Source organism: Chiloscyllium punctatum, chromosome 23 (genome assembly GCF_047496795.1).
Source record: "Chiloscyllium punctatum isolate Juve2018m chromosome 23, sChiPun1.3, whole genome shotgun sequence".
NCBI classification, from domain to species: domain Eukaryota; kingdom Metazoa; phylum Chordata; class Chondrichthyes; order Orectolobiformes; family Hemiscylliidae; genus Chiloscyllium; species Chiloscyllium punctatum.
This window is the reverse complement of record NC_092761.1, coordinates 83,551,391-83,572,722: the sequence shown is the minus strand read 5'-3', so window position 1 is coordinate 83,572,722 and position 21,332 is coordinate 83,551,391. Positions and strand designations below refer to the sequence as shown.

Below are 21,332 nucleotides of genomic sequence, written 5' to 3'. Positions count from 1 at the left end.
CAAGTGTAGGTCTGGCCACTACTACAAGAAAATGCTATTGTAATGAATGAGGTGCAGATAACATTCAGCAGGATGTGGTCTGGAATTGAGTTTTTTAAGCTATGAAGAGGCTGGATAAGCTCAGGTTCTTTTCTTTAGAACAGAGAAAGCGGAGATGAGACCTGATTGAGGTTTATGGACATGCAAACCTAGCTGAAGGGGTCAACAACAGCAAACAGTTTGGAAATGGTATGAGACTGAGGGGGGTTAGAGGTTTGGAGGCACTTCATAGAACCCCAAGTGTGGAAAGAGGCCATTTGCACCATCAGGTCTTCACCAAAGAAGATGTTACCCAAATCCAGTCCCACCCTACCTCTAGATTTACTAGACCAGTTCCACCTTACTTCAACATCCTTGGACAGTGGAACGAAACCAGAGAATCTGGCAGAAACTCATGCAGACACATTCAAACTTCAGTCACCCACAACTGGATTGAACCCAGGTCCCCTGGCACAGAGAGGCAGTATCACAAACCACCCTCAGGATGGTGGGAATACGTAACGGACTGCCTGATAGGGTAGTAGAGGTGGAAAATCTCAATCTTTCAGTTGTACATGAATATTGTGTATTTTTTAAAATTTGATTCAAAGCTACAGGGCCAGCATTGATTTAATTTTTGTTCAAGCACAGAATAAGCTGAAGGACCTCTTCTGCACTGATTTTCTGCTAGCACATCCTGAAGGGTAATACTGAATGCAGAAATGCCATGGCCAGACAGTGAGGTATAATTGTTTGTGCTGTGTTACTTAAAAAAGCGAACTATGTGCAATATGCCACATGTATGTTTCTTGGTATCTTCATGTTAAACAAGAGGAACTTGAAAATAAAATCTATACAAATTCCAAATTTCGAAAAGTAAATAGGTAAATCTTTATTCTGAACTGACTAAAATCTCCTCTCACCCATCTAAGTCAAATAGCTTGGCAAAGAGCAGACCAGACAAATTGTTTCACTTTTATATACATGGAATGCCACTGTTGTATCTAAAGACAGTTCAAACATGTTTCCAAAATCAGTGTAAATTCAGTTATACACATGCCAAACAGAGTCTACAAAATGCCAGCTGCACTCACCTACTAAAAAGGCAGCTTTACTCAGTTTTCAAAAATTAATCTCATCTCTAATCTTGACTAAACTTAATATGCAGTTTGAAATCAAATTACTTGCATTAAGGACAATGCCAGAACACAGTAATCTTGACGTTATACAGGAAACCTCAAATGTAAATGCAGTTGGATACTTGAGGTAGCACCACATTTGTCAGAGAAAAAAAAAGATTGATTTAAAGAACACTTACAGTTGAGGTTACACACAACTCATTTACTACTGAACTGCAAAGGCTACAATTATATTGGGACAAGCACATTTCAATTACAAGTCTTGAAACAAATCTCAAAAAGAATCTAATGAACTGCCTTGCTGCAACAGGACAAAAGTTGGCAACAGCCTGCAGCTCAACACAGCTATCTTGTCAGACTTGATTAAGAAAGCATCTCCACCCCAAGTGAATACTGAAGTCTTCAGTAAAGCATTAAAAAAACAAGTATGTCACCCTCCCATTGCAAAAAGTTTAAGGCAAACTTAGAGAAAAGAAAACTGACTAAATACCATAATAAATCCAACCCAGCTCCACCAACCCCCAAAACAAAGACTTGAATGAAACAAGAAATTGATTGGAATTTCTTTCAAATAAAAAAATACACAATATCGGCCACAAAAATAAAACAGAAAACATATGAATGCCAGGAACCCCTCATGTCCATGTGGGTGGCCCTGAGAAGGGCCATTGATGGGGGAAGGGTTTAAAGTCTGTCACAATGTCCACCTTGTGATTTTCTTGCAGTATAAAGGAGAAAAAAAAAGTACACGAGACAACAAGAGAACTTGCAGGGCAAGAGAGAGAAGGAAGGGGTTCAGGGAAGCGTAGAAGTGAGGAGGGAGAAATCTGAGAAAATTAAATGTTTGGGAGAGGGGTAGTAGAGTTGGTGGGATGATGGGGGGGAAAAAGGGAGTCGAGGAAAATGAAAGGCAGTTGGGGGGGTGGGATGAGGGAAAAAGGGAGTCAAGGAAGATGAAAAGCAGTTTTGGGGGGGGGTGGGGGAAGAGAGAAGACGACTGGTGGGATTAAGGGAAAGGGGGCAAGAGTCAAGGAAAAAGGAAGGCAGAGTTGGGAGGATGGGGGAGAAGATTAGTGGGATGAGGGAAAAGGGGAGTCAAGGAAAATGAAAGGCAGAGTTTTGTGGGAATTACGTGGGGACAACAAACAGGACTGGCAGAGAATTGGGTAATGTGAGATGGGGAAGAAGGTGAAGAGAAAATAAATTTGGGGGGGGGGGGAATTGAAAAGGGAGAATGCGGGGAGAGGGAGAGGGGTTTTTTTTTGGGGGGGGGTAAAGCAGGTGTGGGCACGAAGGACGGGCAGGCATAGAAAGGGGGAAGGATCTAGAACTCCTGTGACTGCTGAGAGCTCTTCTTGCCCCCGCTCTTGCCTCCTCCACCACCTCCTCCGCCGCCGGTGACCGGGCCCGAGCCGGATTTCTTGGGCAGCAGCACGGCCTGGATGTTGGGCAGGACGCCTCCCTGGGCGATGGTGACTCCCCCCAGCAGCTTGTTGAGCTCCTCGTCGTTGCGGATGGCGAGCTGCAGGTGCCGGGGGATGATGCGGGACTTCTTGTTGTCCCGGGCCGCGTTTCCCGCCAGCTCGAGGATCTCGGCGGTCAGGTACTCGAGCACGGCCGCCAGGTAAACCGGGGCGCCCGCCCCCACACGGTCCGCGTAGTTGCCCTTGCGCAGCAGCCGGTGCACCCGGCCGACCGGGAACTGCAAGCCGGCCCGCGACGACCGCGTCTTGGCCTTAGCTCGGGCTTTGCCGCCACTGCTGCTCTTCCCCCGGCCGGACATCTTCCTCCCAGCGCGGTCTTCACCTTCCAAAATGGCGCCAGGCCCCGGCCTGCTCCCTCCTTATATAGTCCTCCCGACCCCGCGGCGTCACACAGCCTCCTCCTATTGGATAGTCCTGCTGCCGACCCCACCTCCCATTGGATACCGCCCACGTCCATCAGCCTATATCCCCGCCTTGCCACACCCCCTCGTTTGATTGGACAGCCCCCTGGGCCGCCGGCCAATGGTGGCCGCTCCCGCTCCGCGACCCTCCATTCAAATCTTTTGAATGGGAAAAGGCGCGCAAATCAGAGCGGGCTCTTGTCGTAAACTAAATGTCAAAGTGCTTTTCCTTAAGATTTAAACTTCAATTATCTATATTCCATTAAAACATGAATCGGGTCCCATTTTAAGGTGAAATAAATCAAGACTATTCCTAGACATAAATATATGCAAAATACAAAAGGATATTTGTAATGTAACGAGTTGTTTCAGATACTTTCTTATCAACATGTCTTTTTTAATTCATTCACAGAATGAGGGTGACTAGCAATGCCAACATTTATTGCCTATCCCTAATTGTTCAGAGAACAGTTAAGATTCAATCACATTGCTGTGGGTCTAGATTCACATGTAGGTCAGACAGGGTAAGGTTGGCAGATTTATTCCCTAAAGGGCATTAAGACATATTGTTACATGCCTGTGGAGTAGGTGGGACTATAAACCCTGGCTCAAAGGTTGGGACACCATCACACGTGCTTTGCGAGTTATTTATAAATCCCATCCAAACTTGGGAAGAAATGTTTCCCCTTTCAGCAAATGGCCAGGGGAGAGTTTAACGCAAAAGTAGGAATAGAACAGGTCTGAGGAAAGCCACTCGACTCGAAACGTTAACAAATGCTGCCAGACCTGCTGAGCTTTTCCAGCAATTTCTATTGTGCTTTCTGATTTACAGTATCCGCAGTTCTTTAGGTTTTTAATTTGGAAACACTTTTTAAGAGTTATGGTGTAGCTTCTGTTTTCCTTGTTTCAATCGGCTTTAATAGAAACTAAAATTGTACGAGGTGGGAGAAATAGGAATAGCGAATTTTGAGAAGATTTGTAGCTCAGGTTAAAGTTCTGGGTGTAGGTTTGCTCGCTGTGAGCAAAACTATATCCAGGACTGTCTGTCCCAGAAGATATAAACACGGGTTATGAATGGACCTCCGGCCCCATCTCTTTCCAGCACTCTATTATTTCAGACTGCTTTGGTCAACAACAACAACAACATGTGTTGATATAGCACCCTTCCGTCGGTAAAGGCACGATATAAAGCAAAATTGGATATTGTGGCGCTTAAGGACCTATTAGGGCAGATGGACAAAAAAGTTTGGTTAAAAGAATATAGATTTTAAATAGCATCTAAAAGGAGGAAAATTAAAGTGAGGTTTATTCTTAAGGCCCGGGCAGCTGAAGGCGGTGGTGGACCGATTAAAACTACACAAATACAAAAGCCACCTTCTGACGGCTGCGGGACTCAAAACATTAAACTTCTCGCTGCTGTTTCCCTCGACAGATGCTTCCGGTGCCCGCCTAGTTTCTCCAGGACTTTCTGCTATTGAAATTGGAGATACTGAGGAGGTCCTGATTAGCCAAGTACAGAGATCTCAAAGGGATATTCGCCTGGAGAAGGGAAATTACAGAGATAGAGGGTGGGGTGAGACCATATGAGAGAGATTTGAAAATAAGAAAGAAAATCGCTTAACCGGAATTCAATTTCGGTCAGAGAGCAGGAGGAGTGATGGGTGAACAGAACTTTAGATCTTAAGCAGCAGAGTTGTGAGTGAGATCAAGTTTGCACATAGTAGAATGTGGGTGGTAGCAGAAATGAGAAATTAAATTAAAACCACACAGCACATATATTTGCCAGCGTACCGACAGAATAAACTAGAAGCTGCAATTTAATAACAGTGGAAAAAGTGCGTGGGTAACTTGCAAAGGGAATTGGAAACATTACGAGAGTACATGAGAAAGCATTGCCTTGTAGAATGAAGGAAATCACAAACGGTTTTATTAAAACCATGAAGAGCAGGCAAATAAATAGGGAAAGAATATGGCCATTAGAAGTAATCCATGTTGTCCCAGCAGCCAAAAGCACAGACCTCTATGAAAAATTTGAGTTGGCTTTCACAATGGAAAGAGACAACACAGGTATAAACATCAAAGGGGAGAATTGTGAAACAGAAAAATAAACTAACATGGAGATGAGGTCTGAAAAGCAGATAAGTCTACAGGCCTGGATGAGATGTATCCCAGAAACAGAAATTGGACAGAAGCAAAGCTTTGAGTTTGGTCAAGACAGAATCAGCAAAAAGGATAGCAAGGGATCAGAACTGCAGAATTTTGGTTGAGATACATTTTCTCTGTCAGCACTGTCAGGAAATGAGGCTCTATAAACAGAAGCGTCAAAAAAAAAGTGGACCCATTCTCAGCTGTCTCTCAGGAAACAGGCACAGAAGTTGTCAAAAGGTAGAGAAACCAAAAGTCAAAAGACAAATGAAATTTTAATTGGGAACTGGTTGAGGTATACAAGCAGCCACTTGATTTTTGGGACATACAAAAAAACCATTTTCATGATAATGGCGTGAGGAATGGCATTACCTCAATACTATGGAATATCACAGATTGCTTACAGCACAGGAGGAGGCCATTCAGTCTCAATTCTACACTAGCCTCTGAATGAGAAATCCAACCAATGCCTTTCACTTTCTTTCATCCTGCATCTCCGCATGCTTTTCCTTTTCAGATAATAATCCAACCCCGTTCTGAATGACTCCATTCCTCCTGCCTGCAGCATATAATCAGGCAGTGCATTCTAAATCCGAACCACTCGTAGTGGATAAAAGTTTCTCTTTATGCCAATGCTTCGTTTACCACCTCCTTTAAACCTGCCCCTTCCCTGTTCTTAACCCTGCCACAAGTGGGAACACTTTTTCTCTTTTTGCTTTGTCCAGACCTCTCATGATTTATGTCTGAACTATGAACACAAGGAGAGCAATCCCAACCTCTCAAAGTTATCTACGTAACTGAAGTTCCACATCCAGGAACCATTTTGTTGAATCTTTTCTGCACCCTCTCTACTACATAGAAATCTATAAACACAAGAGGATGCCAATTAGCTCCTCAAGCCTAACTGAACATTCATTGGGATCAATGTAGACTTATCCACTACCCCTCAATACTTGTGGTTAACAAAAATCTATTAATCTTTGATTTCAAATAAATAATCGATTCAGCATCAGAGAGAGAGTTCCAAATTTCTACAATCATTTGTTTGGAAAATTGTTTCCTAATTTCAGTCCTGGAAAATATAGCTCAAAGTTGTGGCTATGGTGCGTAATCTTGTGCTCCCAACTAGCAAAAGTGGTTTCTCTTAATCTACACACATCTATTCCAGTTATTACCAAAACCTTCAAAATTTTGATGAAATCATGCCCTAAGATCACGAACAAGCAGTTGTGGAGCTGATTGCAAGGTGCTGTTTCTGGCAGGACCAGAGCAATGTGACTTAGGAGACGGAGATGATTGCAATGGAGAGAAATGTTGGAGATTGGAAATGAGAATAACTTTACTCATAAGGTGCAAGTGCAATTTTTGGACTTCATTATTTATTGAACTGACTGCTCCATTTATGACCACTGGCCACTGACATCTGTAAGGATTCCTACAAAGAAATGATCTTATAACATGATCTTGGAATCATCTGTATCCCATGAATCATGCACCAATGCAACATTTACTACATACCTGGGATGACCGAACAGAGACAGTGACAGATTTTTGAAGCTTAGTTGAGGCAGGTTCAGCACATCAGTGATTATATTCCAAGCCATTTTCAAAAATACCAGGTCAGAATCAGGAGACATAATAGTTATCTCCCACAGGAGCACCTTACAAAGCACTCTTTCCAGAAGGACAAGGGCAGCAGATACATGGAAACACCACCACCTGCAACTTCCCCTCCAATTCACTCACTGTTCAGACAAGGAAATATGTCACGATTCCTTCAAGATGTTGAGTCAAAATCCTGGGATTCCCTCTCAAACAGTACAGTGGATGTGAAATAGGCTGTAGAGGTTCAAGGCAGCAGCTCAGTCCACCGTCTCAAAGGACAATTGGGGATGGGCACTGCATGCTGGCTGAGCATGAAATAAATAAATGAGCAGGGTGCAGCAATTCAGGGGTCTGTATATGCCCCACTCCTGTGCCCACTCAGATTTTCCAGCAAACAACCTGCTGCCTGGTGGTATCTGAAAGATAACCAACGAGAGGAAGTAGCTTTGCAGCATTTTCTCCAGGAGATCGTCATAGCAACATTTGCCTCTTTGTTCTTTCATAATTTTAATGCTTAGAGGGTGATTCTGCCTCTTGTGCTGTCCGACATGCACCAGCAGCTTCCACCCAGGATGGTGGGGTTGCCAATGTGCCATTGCTGGAGAGATCCCTATCAGCTCCTTCACCTTAGGAACAAAGCTGCAATCCTTAAATGGATTGTGAATGCCTTCATGTCTGCCCACAGGGCCATTAATTGACCTGGCAATAATAAAAAAAAATCACATCAGATGTCTGCATTTTTGGAGGTGTCTGCATTAGTGCAGGTTTGGGAGCTGGAAATTTCCCATATATTGGATTCTTGACTTCAGAGGGAAAATCAAGCTCCAACTGTCTCTCAAAATGTGGCAGGAAAATGATTCTGAGAGTATATGAAAATATCAGAGGAAGCACCTCCTACCTTTCAGCTTTGGGCTCAACAATCCTTTATGACTTGCTCAGACCAGACAGCAGAGTGAAAGTTCACTTGGCTGATAACAGGGTTGGCAGGACTGTCATATGAGGGGAGGTCAGTTTGACTGGGCCCATATTCACTCATGATCAGAAGGATGAAAGGAGGGGATCTCACAGACGTCTAAAATTCTAACAGGACAGACACACCCAATGTAGGGAGGATGTTTTCCATGGTTGGGCAGTCTAAATCAGGATCACAGGCTCAGGGTATGATATAGGCCATTTAGGACTGAGATGAGGCAACATTTCTTCGCTTTAAGGGTGGTCAACCTGTAGAATTTACTACTACAAAAGGCAGCAGAAGCCAAGTCATGAAATATATTCAAGAAAGAGACCAAAGAATGTTTAGATGTTAAAGACATCAAGAGGCATAGACAAAAAGCAGCAATATGGTGTTGAGGTACAGGATCAGCCATGATCATATTCAATGCTGGGGCAGGCTCAAAGGGGTGAATGGCCTACTCATGCTTCCAGTTTCTATAGCAACGATGGAATCCAAGGAGTCCTTGCTCAAAGGTGTTATGCCTATGGTGAAATTAGGGAGAAGTGATGACTAAACAGAGGAGTTCTCTCATTCTCAAACAACGGAAAGTCCCTGCTTGAAAGTTTAGTTAACAAACCAATTGGAAATTCCAGAGAGTTCCTATCATAATTGGGTCCATCAGGAACAAGTACTGGCAGCACATTGCAGGTCTCACTGGTGGAAATCTCTGATGGGACAAAAATCAAAGACCAATTCTGTGGTAATGACACTTAGAGGCTGCCCACAGAACTAATTTTATTTCAGATCAATATGTTCAAACATAGTAAAAGTAGAAATCAGATATCATTGATCAACTCCAATACATTCCTCCCCGTTAAGCTGATGCACTGAGTTACAAATCTCTCCAAACAGGTTTGTTCACCCAACACAGAAGTTTAAAATCCGCTGCACAAGGTAACTATGACCTGCTGCGTGGAATACAAATAACACCATATTAAAATCCGATGTCCTAGCCTGTACAGTCATTGAGTTGGAAACAGACTCTTTGGTCTAACTCGTCCATGCTGAACCAAGTTTCCTGAACTAACCTAGTCCCACTTGCCATTGGCCCATGTTCTTCTAAACCTTTCCTATCCCTGTACCTGGCTAAATGCCTTTTAAATGTTGTAATTCTGCAACTACCACTTCCTCTGGCAGTTTATTCCACACATGCACCACCCTCTGTGTGAAAAAGCTCCCCCTCAGGTACCTTCTAAATCTTTCTCCTCTCATCTTAAAAATATGCCCCCTAGTTTTAATCTGCCCCACCTGAGAGAAAAGACCTTTGCTATTTACCTTATCTATGCCCCTCACGATTTTATAAACCTCTGTAAGGTCACCCCTCAACCTCCTATGCTCCAGTGAAAAACGTCCCAGCCTATCCAACCTCTCCTTATAAGAAAGTTCCTCTGAGTGTCTGTTCCAGTCAGATCTCATTGCGAGTTGTCCACCTGTTACACAAAAGCCAACACTTCACCTGATTCACTTCACAATGTACCCAATTGTCACAAGTTTCACAAGTAAGGTGGGAGCTGCACAAGTTATGTAACAGACAGTGGGGAACAACCGTGCAGAAAATACCATTTCATCGAGTACAAGAATCTGATGGCGAAGACATTCAAACATAAACCGAGAACAAAGTATCGATTGTATATTTAAATGACAGGCCACATGACAAATTACTCAGCTGGCAATACAGAACCCACCCATTTTTCCAGACTCTGTTGGAAACTTTAAAGGGAATTTGACAACATGGTTCATTACCTTTTACTGCTGTTGCTGGCATATAACCGGGTTTGTCAGAGTGGATAAATATGACAATCCTGTGTTTTATATTCCAGTATCAACCCATTCAAAATGCTTAAATGCCTTTCATTAAATGAACAGAGTTACAGGAATATCATTCATTATGAGTCATTTTAACTTGGACTATTGGGCAATAGAAAATCATTCCCTATTCTATACAGTAGATCTGATATATGCCACAGGAACAGGCCATTCAGCCAAATAGTCTGTGCTGACTTTATGCTCTACTTGAGCCTCCTGACTCTATGATTATGACTCTATCTAAAACTCTTGGCAAAAACCTCAATTCCTTCTTCCCTCATCTACTTGTCTGGCCTCTCCATAAATGCATCTGCACTAGTAGCTTCAACTATTCACTGTGGAAACAAATTCCACATTCTCAGCACTCTTTTGGCAAAGGTGATTCCACTGAATTTCCAATTGCATTTCTTGGTGACTATCTTAGACTCTTATTTTGTTTGTTGCTACAAATAGAAACACTTCTTCTTTGTCTACTTTATTAAAACCTTTCAGAATTTAGAAACCTTTATTACATTACTCCACAGACTTCTCTTTTCAAGAGAGACAGACCTAGACCTGATTGGTGTACCCCACATTCCTGGTTTCATTGCTGAAAAATGTGAGTCCAGTGTCTCTAGATATTATTCAATTTCTGGAGTCCAGAACTGTACATTGTACAGTAGGGACTAAGGCTTGATTCAAGCTTTTTTTAAATCCATAATAATTTATTTTATACATTATATATAAACATTAATGGAAAATAAATTCATGCAAGGTGCAAAAAAGCAGCTGCTGATTTCTTACAACCTGTTTTAAATAGCAATGGAAATTAAAATGATCCCACCTGCTAATATTACTAGCAGTGATTTCTAGGCCCTTCTGATTCTGCCACTGAAGATCTTTCAGGTAAAATTGATACACATAACAAATCAAAACCCCATAATTTCCAGTAAATCTCTGGTGTCTCACCATATCTGAGTGGGAAAGGGGATGGCAGCATGCTGTACGATCATACTGGAGCTGATCTGATAAATCAGCCATCACCCTTTTGTACTTGATGGGCCGTGAGACAGATGGAAACATGGTGACCATCATTACATCTGATGTTGGCCACTGACATACACGGAGTTCAGATTGTGATGTAAATTCTTGACTGTAAATATAAACACTCAGAAAACATATAGATTCTTCATTGAAACCATTCAGTTGTAACGTGCTTCATATGGTTTATAAATCAACTTTTATTTTCAGGGTGAATAAAGATGTTTACGCTCTCTTAGGAGTCTGGGTTTAAAGTAGCATTCAGGACAGTGCAACCCGTAGAACTCCATGGGAAAATGTCTCCAGACCATTTTTAGTGTGTCCTCTCTTCAAATGAAGTAATCCTATTGTGACTAGACTGACCCCTTTCATAGCAGCAAGTACCACTCTGAAAATACAAGCAGCTACTGTGTGCTTGATGACCTTTAAAGCTCATTGTATGTCTCTACTTTCACTCTCTTAGTGATTCAGGTATCGAGCAGGGCATTTGGTCATGTTTTGAATCTTTTAGAGCTTTTCAGCTGATCCAAGCCTCTTTCTCTGGAAGCATTTCGTTTTTGAAGGTTTTTTTGATAACATTTCAAACTCAGATCTTCAGCTCCGATCAGATTCTCAGCACAGTTCTTCCACCTGAAAAACTGCATGGATTGAAAGCAAAATTGCTTTCAATGATTTCCAGAGTGGCACCTGCCACTATTGAAGTGATTGCCTGTGGTTCTAAAACAATTCTGCATCATAAATACCCTCATTGTTCCTCACCATCTTCCCCAAATCTCAAACACAAGTTTAAAATTTACTATGTACAATAAACTTTTTACACTCATATCTCACAAAAAAAATCTACATACATCTCTTCAAACCAGCACGCCATCTCCATTATAATGGCAATTGAGATGCCTCATTGTGTACCTGAAAAATAAAATCCAGCAAAGTATCTATGGGTGAGTTATCAAGTGCAAATTACTCAGCTGGCAATATCAAGATGGTTTCTGTTTACTCATTTCCCTCAGTCCTGATGACATACTGGAGCCATGGTTAAGAGAACAATTCAACTATCTGTTTTTACACAGAATCCCTGCAGTGCTGAAACAGGCCATTGAGTCTACACTGACCCTCCAAAGTGCACCCCACCCTATCCCTGTAATCCTGCCATTGCGACTCCACCCAGCCTCCACATCTTTGGACTGTGGGAGAAAATCTGAGCACCCAGAGGAAATCCACACAGACACACTGGGAGAACTTGCAAAGTCCACACAGACTGTCATTCAAGGTTGGAATTGAATCCGGGTTGACACCGCTTATCTTACCTTGCTTTACATGTAATCTGTGCAGCCAGGAAACAAGATACCTGGCAACCTCTTCAGTCCAGAATGCTTTTGAATTTTTTGACCATAGAAAGACTTAATGTGTGAATGCCCAAGTCTGTGAACTGGAAAACATTCTAGATAAATATCTACTGAAGCATAAAACAGTGATCAAACACTATGAAGCAGAAATTTTGTATTTACTGATCCAAGTATGTACTTTCCAGATTCCTGCTCCCAAATTACTGAACTAAAATGGGTCTGCTCAAAAGAAATTCTGGACAATTGGTAATTTCTGGATTGAGAAGTTACAGATTATTGTTGAGGGGCTGGGTTGCTGGAAAGTCTGGTACAAAGCAGTATTTTTGCTTTCCAGACTGATTCCAAGTTACATTTGCACTACCATAGATCTATATGCAATACGGCTGCCAATGTTCCTTCAATACCACATTAACCTATTCAGTGAAGATGTCATTATGATGATAATCAAAGGCTGTGACACTGGTTACATGCCACTTGTCAAAATTCAATGTACCCTCAATTGTTGTCATTTTAACTTTCACTCCAAATTCTAGCCCAAGTTTCTAGCTTGCAGATAGTATTTTGACAGAAAGCAAAGTGCTGTACTGTGATTGCTGGAAATTTGAAATAAAGACAGAAAGTGCTGAGCAGTTTGGGCAGTATCTGTGGAGAGAAGGATTCGAGAGGAAGTTTCTCTCTTCACTGACTGCTGCACAACCAGCAGGGTGCTTTCCAGCACTTTCACAAAATTGGCCTAGTCCACTCCATCATTCCCCAAGGGTGTGGGCTTTTCTCCGCCCTTTGTACTTAACCAACTCCTTTCTGCAAATGACTGTCAAATCCAATTCTACCACCTTTTAGGCTGGTGTGCTTCAGGTCACAACAACTCACCAAATTTAATTCCTTTTAAAATCCCATTTTACCTGTGGTTCCTCTGTCAAGTAACTTAGACCAAGCTATCTGACCATTGACCATTCCTCTTGTTGGAAACAATTTCTTCTCAGGTACTCAATTAAAACCCCATGTATAATTTTGAACAACCCCACTGAATTTCTCTGGAACCATCTCTACTCTTAAGGAGAGTCACCCCAGCATGTCTTGATGGTAACGCAACTGAAGTCCACACATTGTTGGTAATGTTTTAGGAAACCACCATTACACTTTCATTAAAGGAATTAGTTCAGTTCCTTAAAATGTCCAGAATTGAATTCAATACTTCAGCTTAAATGTGTCACACAAACATTTAGAAAAAACATAAGAAAACATCTGCCATTGTGATCTGTGAACTGGAACAACTAAGTGCGGAATACAGACAAAATAAAAAGTCCGGTTTGCTGACATTATCCTTCAGTCATGTGAAGATAACTCATCTCACTATCCACTTCTCGGTTCAGTTCAGGGAGTCAATCGGTGCACCAAAATCAAGTCATGGTTTGTTTTTTTTCCCTCTTTTTGAGTTGTGAAAGAGTTTACATTTATCTTTTCAGCTACATTTCCAAAACATCAATATGATACATCTCAGCAAACAGTAAAGAATAGTTAGCAATCAACAAAGTGACTTGCTTCATTTGTCCCAAATAAAACAATAAAACAGGATTTCATAGAATCTAGTTCTTCTAAAACATTTTGCTGCCAAAACCTCTGACGCCGTTATAGATTTTCAATAAATAAAGTTGGGGAGAGGTGAAGAGGGTGTCGAGATAATTTGCATTCAAAGCTAGTGTCACCAAACAAACACCTTCTGTCTCAGTTTGTGACTCAAGGTCATTCTCAGCTCCAGGACGTTAAAAGCGTCAGGTATTCTCCACACGTTGATGTTATGTAACGTAACCAAGGGGGACTGTCACTGCACAGTGGCTTTTACAAGTGATGGTCGATGAAAGTCGGCAGTACACCTGTCATTTCATGGGAAGTGTCATTGAAAAGGGACCAGGATACAAATTGCTGCAAAACCCCCACTCGGCCCAAGTGCCTCGTTGCCTGTTGCTCTACCCGAGGTAGTCCAGCTCCCAGGCGTTTTATCACACAAGCCTCCCTGCAGAGCGCAGTGCGGTCAGTTCCCACTCGCTGCAGTGCTGCCGTTGGCACTGGCCTTAGATTTTGACTTGGACTTGAATGAGAAACGCTTGATGAGCTTCCGCGAGAAGCTGCCTGATTTTTTCCGCGTGGAGGCAGGGCTGTCACTCACATTGGACAGGTCATCATGCGAGTGACTGAAACCTGGATCCTTCTGCTTGCTCCTCTTCCGGAACAGGAGCTTGGTGCTGCTGCGCAGAAAGCCAACTGCAAGAGGAGAGGGAGCTAAGGTTAGAAATTGTAGCATCTTGTCACAAACACAGAACGCAGACAACATCAACCACGTCCAAACATACAGGGCAGTAGCAGTCACAATGAGGGGTGATTGAAACATTAATCCAGTCTGTTAACTCAGTTTGGCTGGATTGCAGTGCACAGTGACACCAACAGCATGGGTTCAAATCCCGCACTGGCTGAGGTCACCATACTTTCTCAAACTCATCCCCTTACCTGAGGCGTGGTGACCCTCAGGTTAAACTCACCACCAGTCACCTCTCCTGTAATGAGAGAGCCGCTTTGTGGATCTGTGACTTTACCTTTATCTCTATAAATGTGTTCTGTTAATAAGATCAAAGATTTTCTTTTTTAGGACTGAGATCAGTGTAGCTATCATTAATTTAAAAAAAAACAGGTTTATACTCATCAGAGACGGTACTGCAGGGTTTCTCTGGTTAGTTAGTATTTTATGTATTCGAAACTAGACTCCTCTCATGGTTCAGCTCAGGAACAGCGCTGTTTTGCAAAGGTCACGTGCAAAAGCTCAGCTTAGGATCTTGTATTGTGCTGGACAGGATACTAAGTTCTGCCTACTTACTGACACCTCACCAGGCGGAGCAGATTAGTCACGATAAAAATCCAACGTTACCGGGATAGAGTGGGAGACTGGGTTGGGTGGGATGGTCTCCAGAGGGTTGGTGCATATCTGATGGACAGAATGGCTCATTCTACACAGTAGGGATCCTATGAATCAAGAAGGAGTCAGATATTGTTCATAGGGCTAAAAGTATCAAAGTGTATGGGGAGAAAGTGCTAACAGAGTATTGACTCAGACAATCAGCCATGACCATATTGAATGGTGGAGCAGGTTTGAAGGGCTGAATGGCTTAACCCTGCTGGTATTTTCTATCTTTCTACAGTACACATTGCATGGTATATCTACCAAAGTTTCTGGAAAAACTCATGTCTGGCAGCATCTGTGAAGAGAAATCCAAATTAACATTTCAGGTCCAGGTCACCAGACCTGAAACGATAACTTTGATTTCTCTCCACAGATATTGCCAGACCTGCTGAGCTTTTCTAGCAACTTCAGTTTTTGTTTCTGGTTTACAGCATCCGCAGTTCTTTCAGTTTTTATTTACATGGTATATCTATCTTGAGAGAGGATATGGAGGGACACGAGAGAACGATTCAGTCAAGATCAAATCCCTTTTACCTTTGTGATCCTTCAAGCTCCTTGTTTCGAGCGCTCCTGTTGACCCAGTTTCTGATTCAACGTCATCCACCGAAGGCCGCTCGGAGATGTCTGACACAGCTGCTTCATCCAGCTCCTGACTGACCACCTGCCGCTGGCTCTGGGAGTCGGCGGATTTCGGAGATTCAAGTGCATTCTGTGCACTGGAGTGGGGCAGAGCCGCCAAGCCTGGCTCCCCCTGCAGTGAGGCATCCATGGAAGCTGCATAGCCCACAGAAAGAGCCATTTCTTCCTGATCGATGGGGGCCTGGGTGACGGGGTAAGAGAGGATTTCAGCAAGTACACGGCAGACGTTGGAGTGATTAGTACGTTGGGCATTATATATAGACCATCAAGCTGGTTAGCAACACCATATGAACACAACACCATACAAATGAAACATCACTGACTGATTATATAGTAAAAAAAACTATCAATTTCCCAGCAAAATACTAGTTTCCCTCAGCCCTCATCTCCACTTCAGAGATAAGTGTGTCATACACAAGATTATACACACAATATACATATATTACAATTTGGATCATGTACACATCCTCCAATTGACTCTGAGCTCTTTCTTAAATAAAGGTTTAGCTCCCTTAAAGTGATACACATCAACATGGTGCAATGTTTATAAAACTCTTTATAAAACAAAACACCTCTGACTTGTCATGAGCAACATCACAGGAGAATTTCTGATAATATTTTATTTGAAAAAACACTTCATAGTTAATACTGTCTGGAGGATTCAAATTTTGAAGGATTGTGGAAAAACTGGCTTAGTTCAGGTTTTGTGGAAATACATAGACTGATTTCTACAGAGGCGATTATTGAAAACTCATTGTGGACATTGGACATTTCAACAAGGCTTCCTCGAAATTAGGTGACTAGTGTCAACTGCTTGCTTTGCTGTCAACCCTTCCTGAGCCTGTGTGAGTGGTGACTGGATGGAGAACGCTTTTGTATCTGGAACCGGTTGAGTCAGAAGCTTGTCAGGAAGGCCTGCCTCATTGATCGCTCCAAACTCTGAAGAAAGCCCCGCTTTGAGTTCAGGCTGAAACCTATTTGTACTTTATCCTGAGCAAGCCATGTCTGGTAAGATGCCAGAGATGACAGTGTGTGATTAGTGACTTGACCACATTTGCCAGAATATCAGAGCAACAGGCCTTGAAACATTCTATGCCTTATTCTTTCTTTCATTCACAAATAACCTGAATAGTCAGGAAGTACACCTTTTTTCTATGAAGCTCCACAGACAGAAATAATTTGTTTTTCTCTTTTCCTAAAGAGAGAGAGAGAGAGACTGTGTGTGTGTGTGTGTGTGGATACACGTACATACATAGTTATACTTCTAGATTACTGACAGTATAAGCCAACAATTGAATAAGATTTTGGTTTATTATTAAAACAACAATGTGTTTACTAAAGAATTCTGATTGGTAGATGCTTTAAAATTAAAGCATGGCTTAGATCAGGCATTTAATTTTCCTTTTAAATATTTTTATTTAATGTTACCATGGTCTAATGGGACTAGAATAAGTGTACTCCTGCAGTGTTGGTCATAACACAATGGCTGAATTTTCCAATGGTCAGGACATAATCTTGAAAGTGTATAAGTGAGAACAGAGATGAGGAGAAATTTCTTCTCTCAGATGACAGTGAATCTGTGGAATGCTTTACCACAGACGGCTGTTGAAGTTGGGTCATGAAGAACATTGAAGGCCGAGATAGATGTTAAATCAGTTAGGGAATCAACTGGGGATAAGGCAGGAAGGTGGAATTGAGGATTATCAGCTCAGCCATTAACTTACTGAATGGTGGGACTGATTCATTGGGCTGAATGGCCTACTTCTGCTGCTACGTCTTATGGTCATATGCATGGGGACCCTGCCAAATGTCCAGTGTAGCAGAATCTGAGGGAATTGTTCAGGAAATTGAAGATAACGTGAGGTAATTCTGCTACGCCTGGAGCCCACCCAAATACCCCTTTAAAGTCAGAGCATTCAGAGGGTTCGGATGCAGTTAAGTAAGGTTGCAAATTTGCTCGCTGGGCTGGTAAGTTTGTTTTCAGACGTTCTGTCACTGTGCTAGGTAACATCAATGAGCTTCCGGTAAAATGCTGGCGTTCTGTCCCACTTACTATTTATGTGTCTTGGTCTGTTAAGGTGAGTGAAATCACTTCCAGTTCCTTTTCTCAGAGGTTGGTAAATGGGGTGCAAATTGATGTGTTTATTGATGGAGTTCTAATTTGAATGCTAGGCCTCTAGGAATTCCCGTGCTGTGTAGGTATTTTTCTTCTGGTGCTCATAGTTCCTAGGTGCTGCAGTGTGTTGTGGCCTGTTTAAATAATGTCTTAATGCAGCAGGCCAGACAGGCAGGAAATTAGCTACCAGGATACATGAACACCAACTAGTCACCAAAAGACATGACCAACTATTACTAGTATCTTTACACACAGACGATGAAGGACTCCACTTCGGCTGGGGCAATATATCCATCCTGAGACAGGCTAAACAGAGACACACATGGGAATTCTGAGAGGCCTTGCATTCAAACTGGAACTCCATCAATAAACACATCAATCTGGACTCCATTTACCAACATCTGAGAAAAGGAACCATAAGTGATATCACCCACCTTAACAGACTAAGACACATAAATAGAAAGTGGAACAGAACACCAACACTTCACTGGAGGCTCACTAATGCTGTTACCTAGTATGGTGAGGAAATGTCTGGGAACAAATTACTTACAGATTAGATTACTTAGAGTGTGGAAACAGGCCCTTCGGCCCAACAAGTCTACACCGATCCACCGAAGCGCAACCCACCCAAACCCATTCCCCTACATTTACCCCTTCACCTAACACTACAGGCAATTTAACATGGCCAATTCACCTAACCTGCAATTTTTGGACTGTGGGAGGAAACTGAAGCACCCGGAGGAAACCCACGCAGACACGGGGAGAATGTGCAAACTCCACACAGTCAGTCGCCTGACGCTGGAATTGAACCCAGGTCTCTGGCGCTGTGAGGCAGCAGTGCTAACCACTGTGCCGCTCACATGTTAGATATTACAAAGCTAGTCTAACTCCAGTTAGCTCAGTGTTAAACCTACCCCATAACCCAAAATTGCACCAGAACCTGTCCTGACTTTCCCTTTTCCCCTGGAACCTTAACCCTTTCCCTACGCATGTATTCTTGCTCCCTACGGAACCCCCCCAATCCAACCCTGGATCTAATTCCCCTTCCTTCCACCCTGGACCTGACCCCGCTTTTCTGCTCTGGCAATGCAGATACACCCTGTTCCGGATATGCCCATACCCTGGAACCTAACACCGTATTCACTCACCGCTGGACCCAAACCCACTTCATCTGCCACCAAACCGGACCCTAGGGTACCAGCAACTACCACCCTGACACACTCCTCGGGCTCCACCTGTAATCTCTGACCTACCCTAAATAGTCCACCACTCATCTGGCCCTCTTGCTATCTTGTGCAGTTGAACCCTCATTAACAGGCACTTTACCCACCCGGCACTCTACCTCCAACTACCTGCCTCCCCCTCCACCAGGAGATTTGCTCTTCCAACATCCTAGTCCCTCACTTACTTTACCGATTCACCCTTCCCCCGGGAGTAGTCAAAATGGCTATCCACTGTGCTGGATCTTTACATCATCGAAAAGTAATCACTGACTGGTGTGGAAGTATAGATGAGGTTTGCCTTCTCCGATTGTTCTACACCATGAGGAACCAGTCAGAATGGATGTGCAGCAAAACCCCTGAATCGCTACCTCCTGTTACAAATATAGAGCTCGCTTAAAAATAGAAGGAATGAGTGGCAACCTGAATGAGATTGTGACTAATTAGAAAACGTGGTCCAATATATTCATCAATAATCTTCTGGAAGTAACTCGCTTTGGAACATATTATCAAGGAAACTATATTCCACGAGTAAGCTTCTGCCACTAATTTGATTTTGTGATTTATGTTGGTCATTTGAACTTCACTTTCACTGTTCGTTGCTGTATTTCATCCTACCTAATTGGCTGATTAAATTACTACTCCCTAACTTAAATGAGGTGGAGATGCCGGAGTTGGACTGGGGTGGACAAAGTCAAAAATCAAACAACACCAGGTTTAGTCTAGCAGGTTTGCTTGAAATCGCAAGGTTTCTGAGCTCAGCTCCTTCCTCAGGTGTGGAGCGATAGCGAGGTATAAGACACAGTATTAAGAAACAAAATGTTAGCAACTTTAAAAACGAGCTGCCCTTGTTGAATCCTTTAATCAGTTAGGAGATAGATTGTTGATTAAAATGCAAAATCCAAATTCCTTTCAAGTCTTTGTCCCTAACCTGTAGCCCACTCTCAATCACTCCCTAATGGGTACAGGAGCAACATTGGAAGGGAAGGCCCAGGGAGCTGCAGGAATCAGAGTGAAGTACTTGAAGCAAACCGCGAAAGACAGAACGTTACCTTGGAGATGCCTGATATAATCAGGGTGCTGCGTTTCGTTGGAGTCCTTTTGCTGGGCTTGTTGGCGGATTCTGTCAGCTGCCGGATTGCTGTTTGTACCACAGGATCCAAACCATTGGCCAGGTGATTATCCGCTGCTTACCACACAAACAAACAAGATGATTAACACGAGGCACACTGACCGAGAGAGAGAGCGAGAGAGAGAGAAAAGAGAGAAATAAAAGAGAAAAGAGAGAAAGAGAGAGAGAAAAATGAGAGAGAGAAAAAGAAAGAGAGAAAGAGAAAAAGTGGAAAAAAAAAGAGAAAGAGAAAAAGAGAGACAGCACCAGGGAGAAACAAAGAGAGGCACAGAGAGTGAAGGAAGGTGTAGTAAAGGTGACAGAGGGTAAGAGAATCGTAGAATCCCTACAGTGTGGATTCAGCCCATTGAGTCCATACTGACCCACCAAACATCAGACTACCCAAACCTAATACCTTATCCTATCCCCATAACGCCACATTTCCCATGGCTAAACCACCTAGCCTGCACATACTGGGACACTATGGGCAATTTAGTATGGCCAGTCAATCAGGCTACAACACTATAGCCTGTCGCATAAAGTTGTGATGTACAATATAGATTCTCCCACTCCACCAAGAAATGGCAAAACGATAGAAAACTCTAACCAATTAGGAACAAAGGTATTCTGAAAGAAAGTCTCTGACCCCTGTAAACAATCAGAGTTACTCTATGACATGTTATTCCACATGATTGTGCCAAACTGACGATTACTGACTATCCATTCATTTACAATTATACATTCATTTCCTCTGACAATTTTACCAGCCACTTTCCTCTCCACTAGGTGTTGGCTCCATGTTTGTGTACAGTGCCCTGGGCACTGGTGACCCTCCATCATCTCATCTTTTTTATGTGGAGGCCTTGATAACAAATGTCTGTGAGCATCACAGAATCCCGACAGTACAGAAAGAGGCCATTCGACCCTCGAGTCTGCATCCATTCTCCAACCCAGCCCTACACCCTTGCTGAACTTCTGAAGAACAGTCACTGAACCCGTAATGTTAATTCTGATCTCTGCCTGACCTGCTGAGTTCTTCCAGCAATTTCTGTTTTTGCCACATCCTCACTCCATTCTTGTATTTTATCATGGCTAATTCTGGACTGTGGACAGAAACCGGAGCACTTGGAGGATACCAACGCAGACTCGGGGAGAATGTGCAAACTCCACACAGACAGACACCCGAGGGTGGAATCGAACCCAGGTCTGTGGTGTTGAGATGCAGCAGTGCTCACCAATGGTTAGCTTCAGCTCATTCCTACCCTATTTTCACTCACTGGCCATCAGTGAATAACAACTAGGATTGGAACCGTGGCTGACTTAACCAGGATTATA

At 42.8% G+C, this 21,332-nt stretch overlaps 2 protein-coding genes across 3 annotated transcripts in view; both read right to left on the bottom strand.

Annotated features, from left to right (window-relative positions):
- Window positions 1-885: 885 nt before the first annotated feature.
- On the bottom strand, window positions 886-2,985 carry h2ax (H2A.X variant histone). The gene has a single exon (XM_072593317.1). It carries the CDS (start codon window positions 2,938-2,940, stop codon window positions 2,482-2,484), a length of 459 nt encoding a protein of 152 aa, XP_072449418.1. The 5' UTR covers window positions 2,941-2,985; the 3' UTR covers window positions 886-2,481.
- A 5,519-nt stretch (window positions 2,986-8,504) lies between these two features.
- Window positions 8,505-21,332, bottom strand: part of c2cd2l (c2cd2 like) — a 161,479-nt gene continuing 148,651 nt past the window's right edge. Inside the window, exons 12-14 of one of the 2 annotated variants that reach the window (XM_072593312.1) lie at window positions 19,939-20,075; window positions 15,446-15,731; window positions 8,505-14,220 (exon numbers count right to left, since the gene is read on the bottom strand). In XM_072593312.1, coding sequence (XP_072449413.1) covers window positions 13,991-14,220; window positions 15,446-15,731; window positions 19,939-20,075 — 653 coding nt within the window. In that variant the 3' untranslated portion in view covers window positions 8,505-13,990. The remainder of the gene's footprint in view (window positions 14,221-15,445; window positions 15,732-19,938; window positions 20,076-21,332) is intronic. The other variant, XM_072593314.1, reaches the window with a different exon arrangement.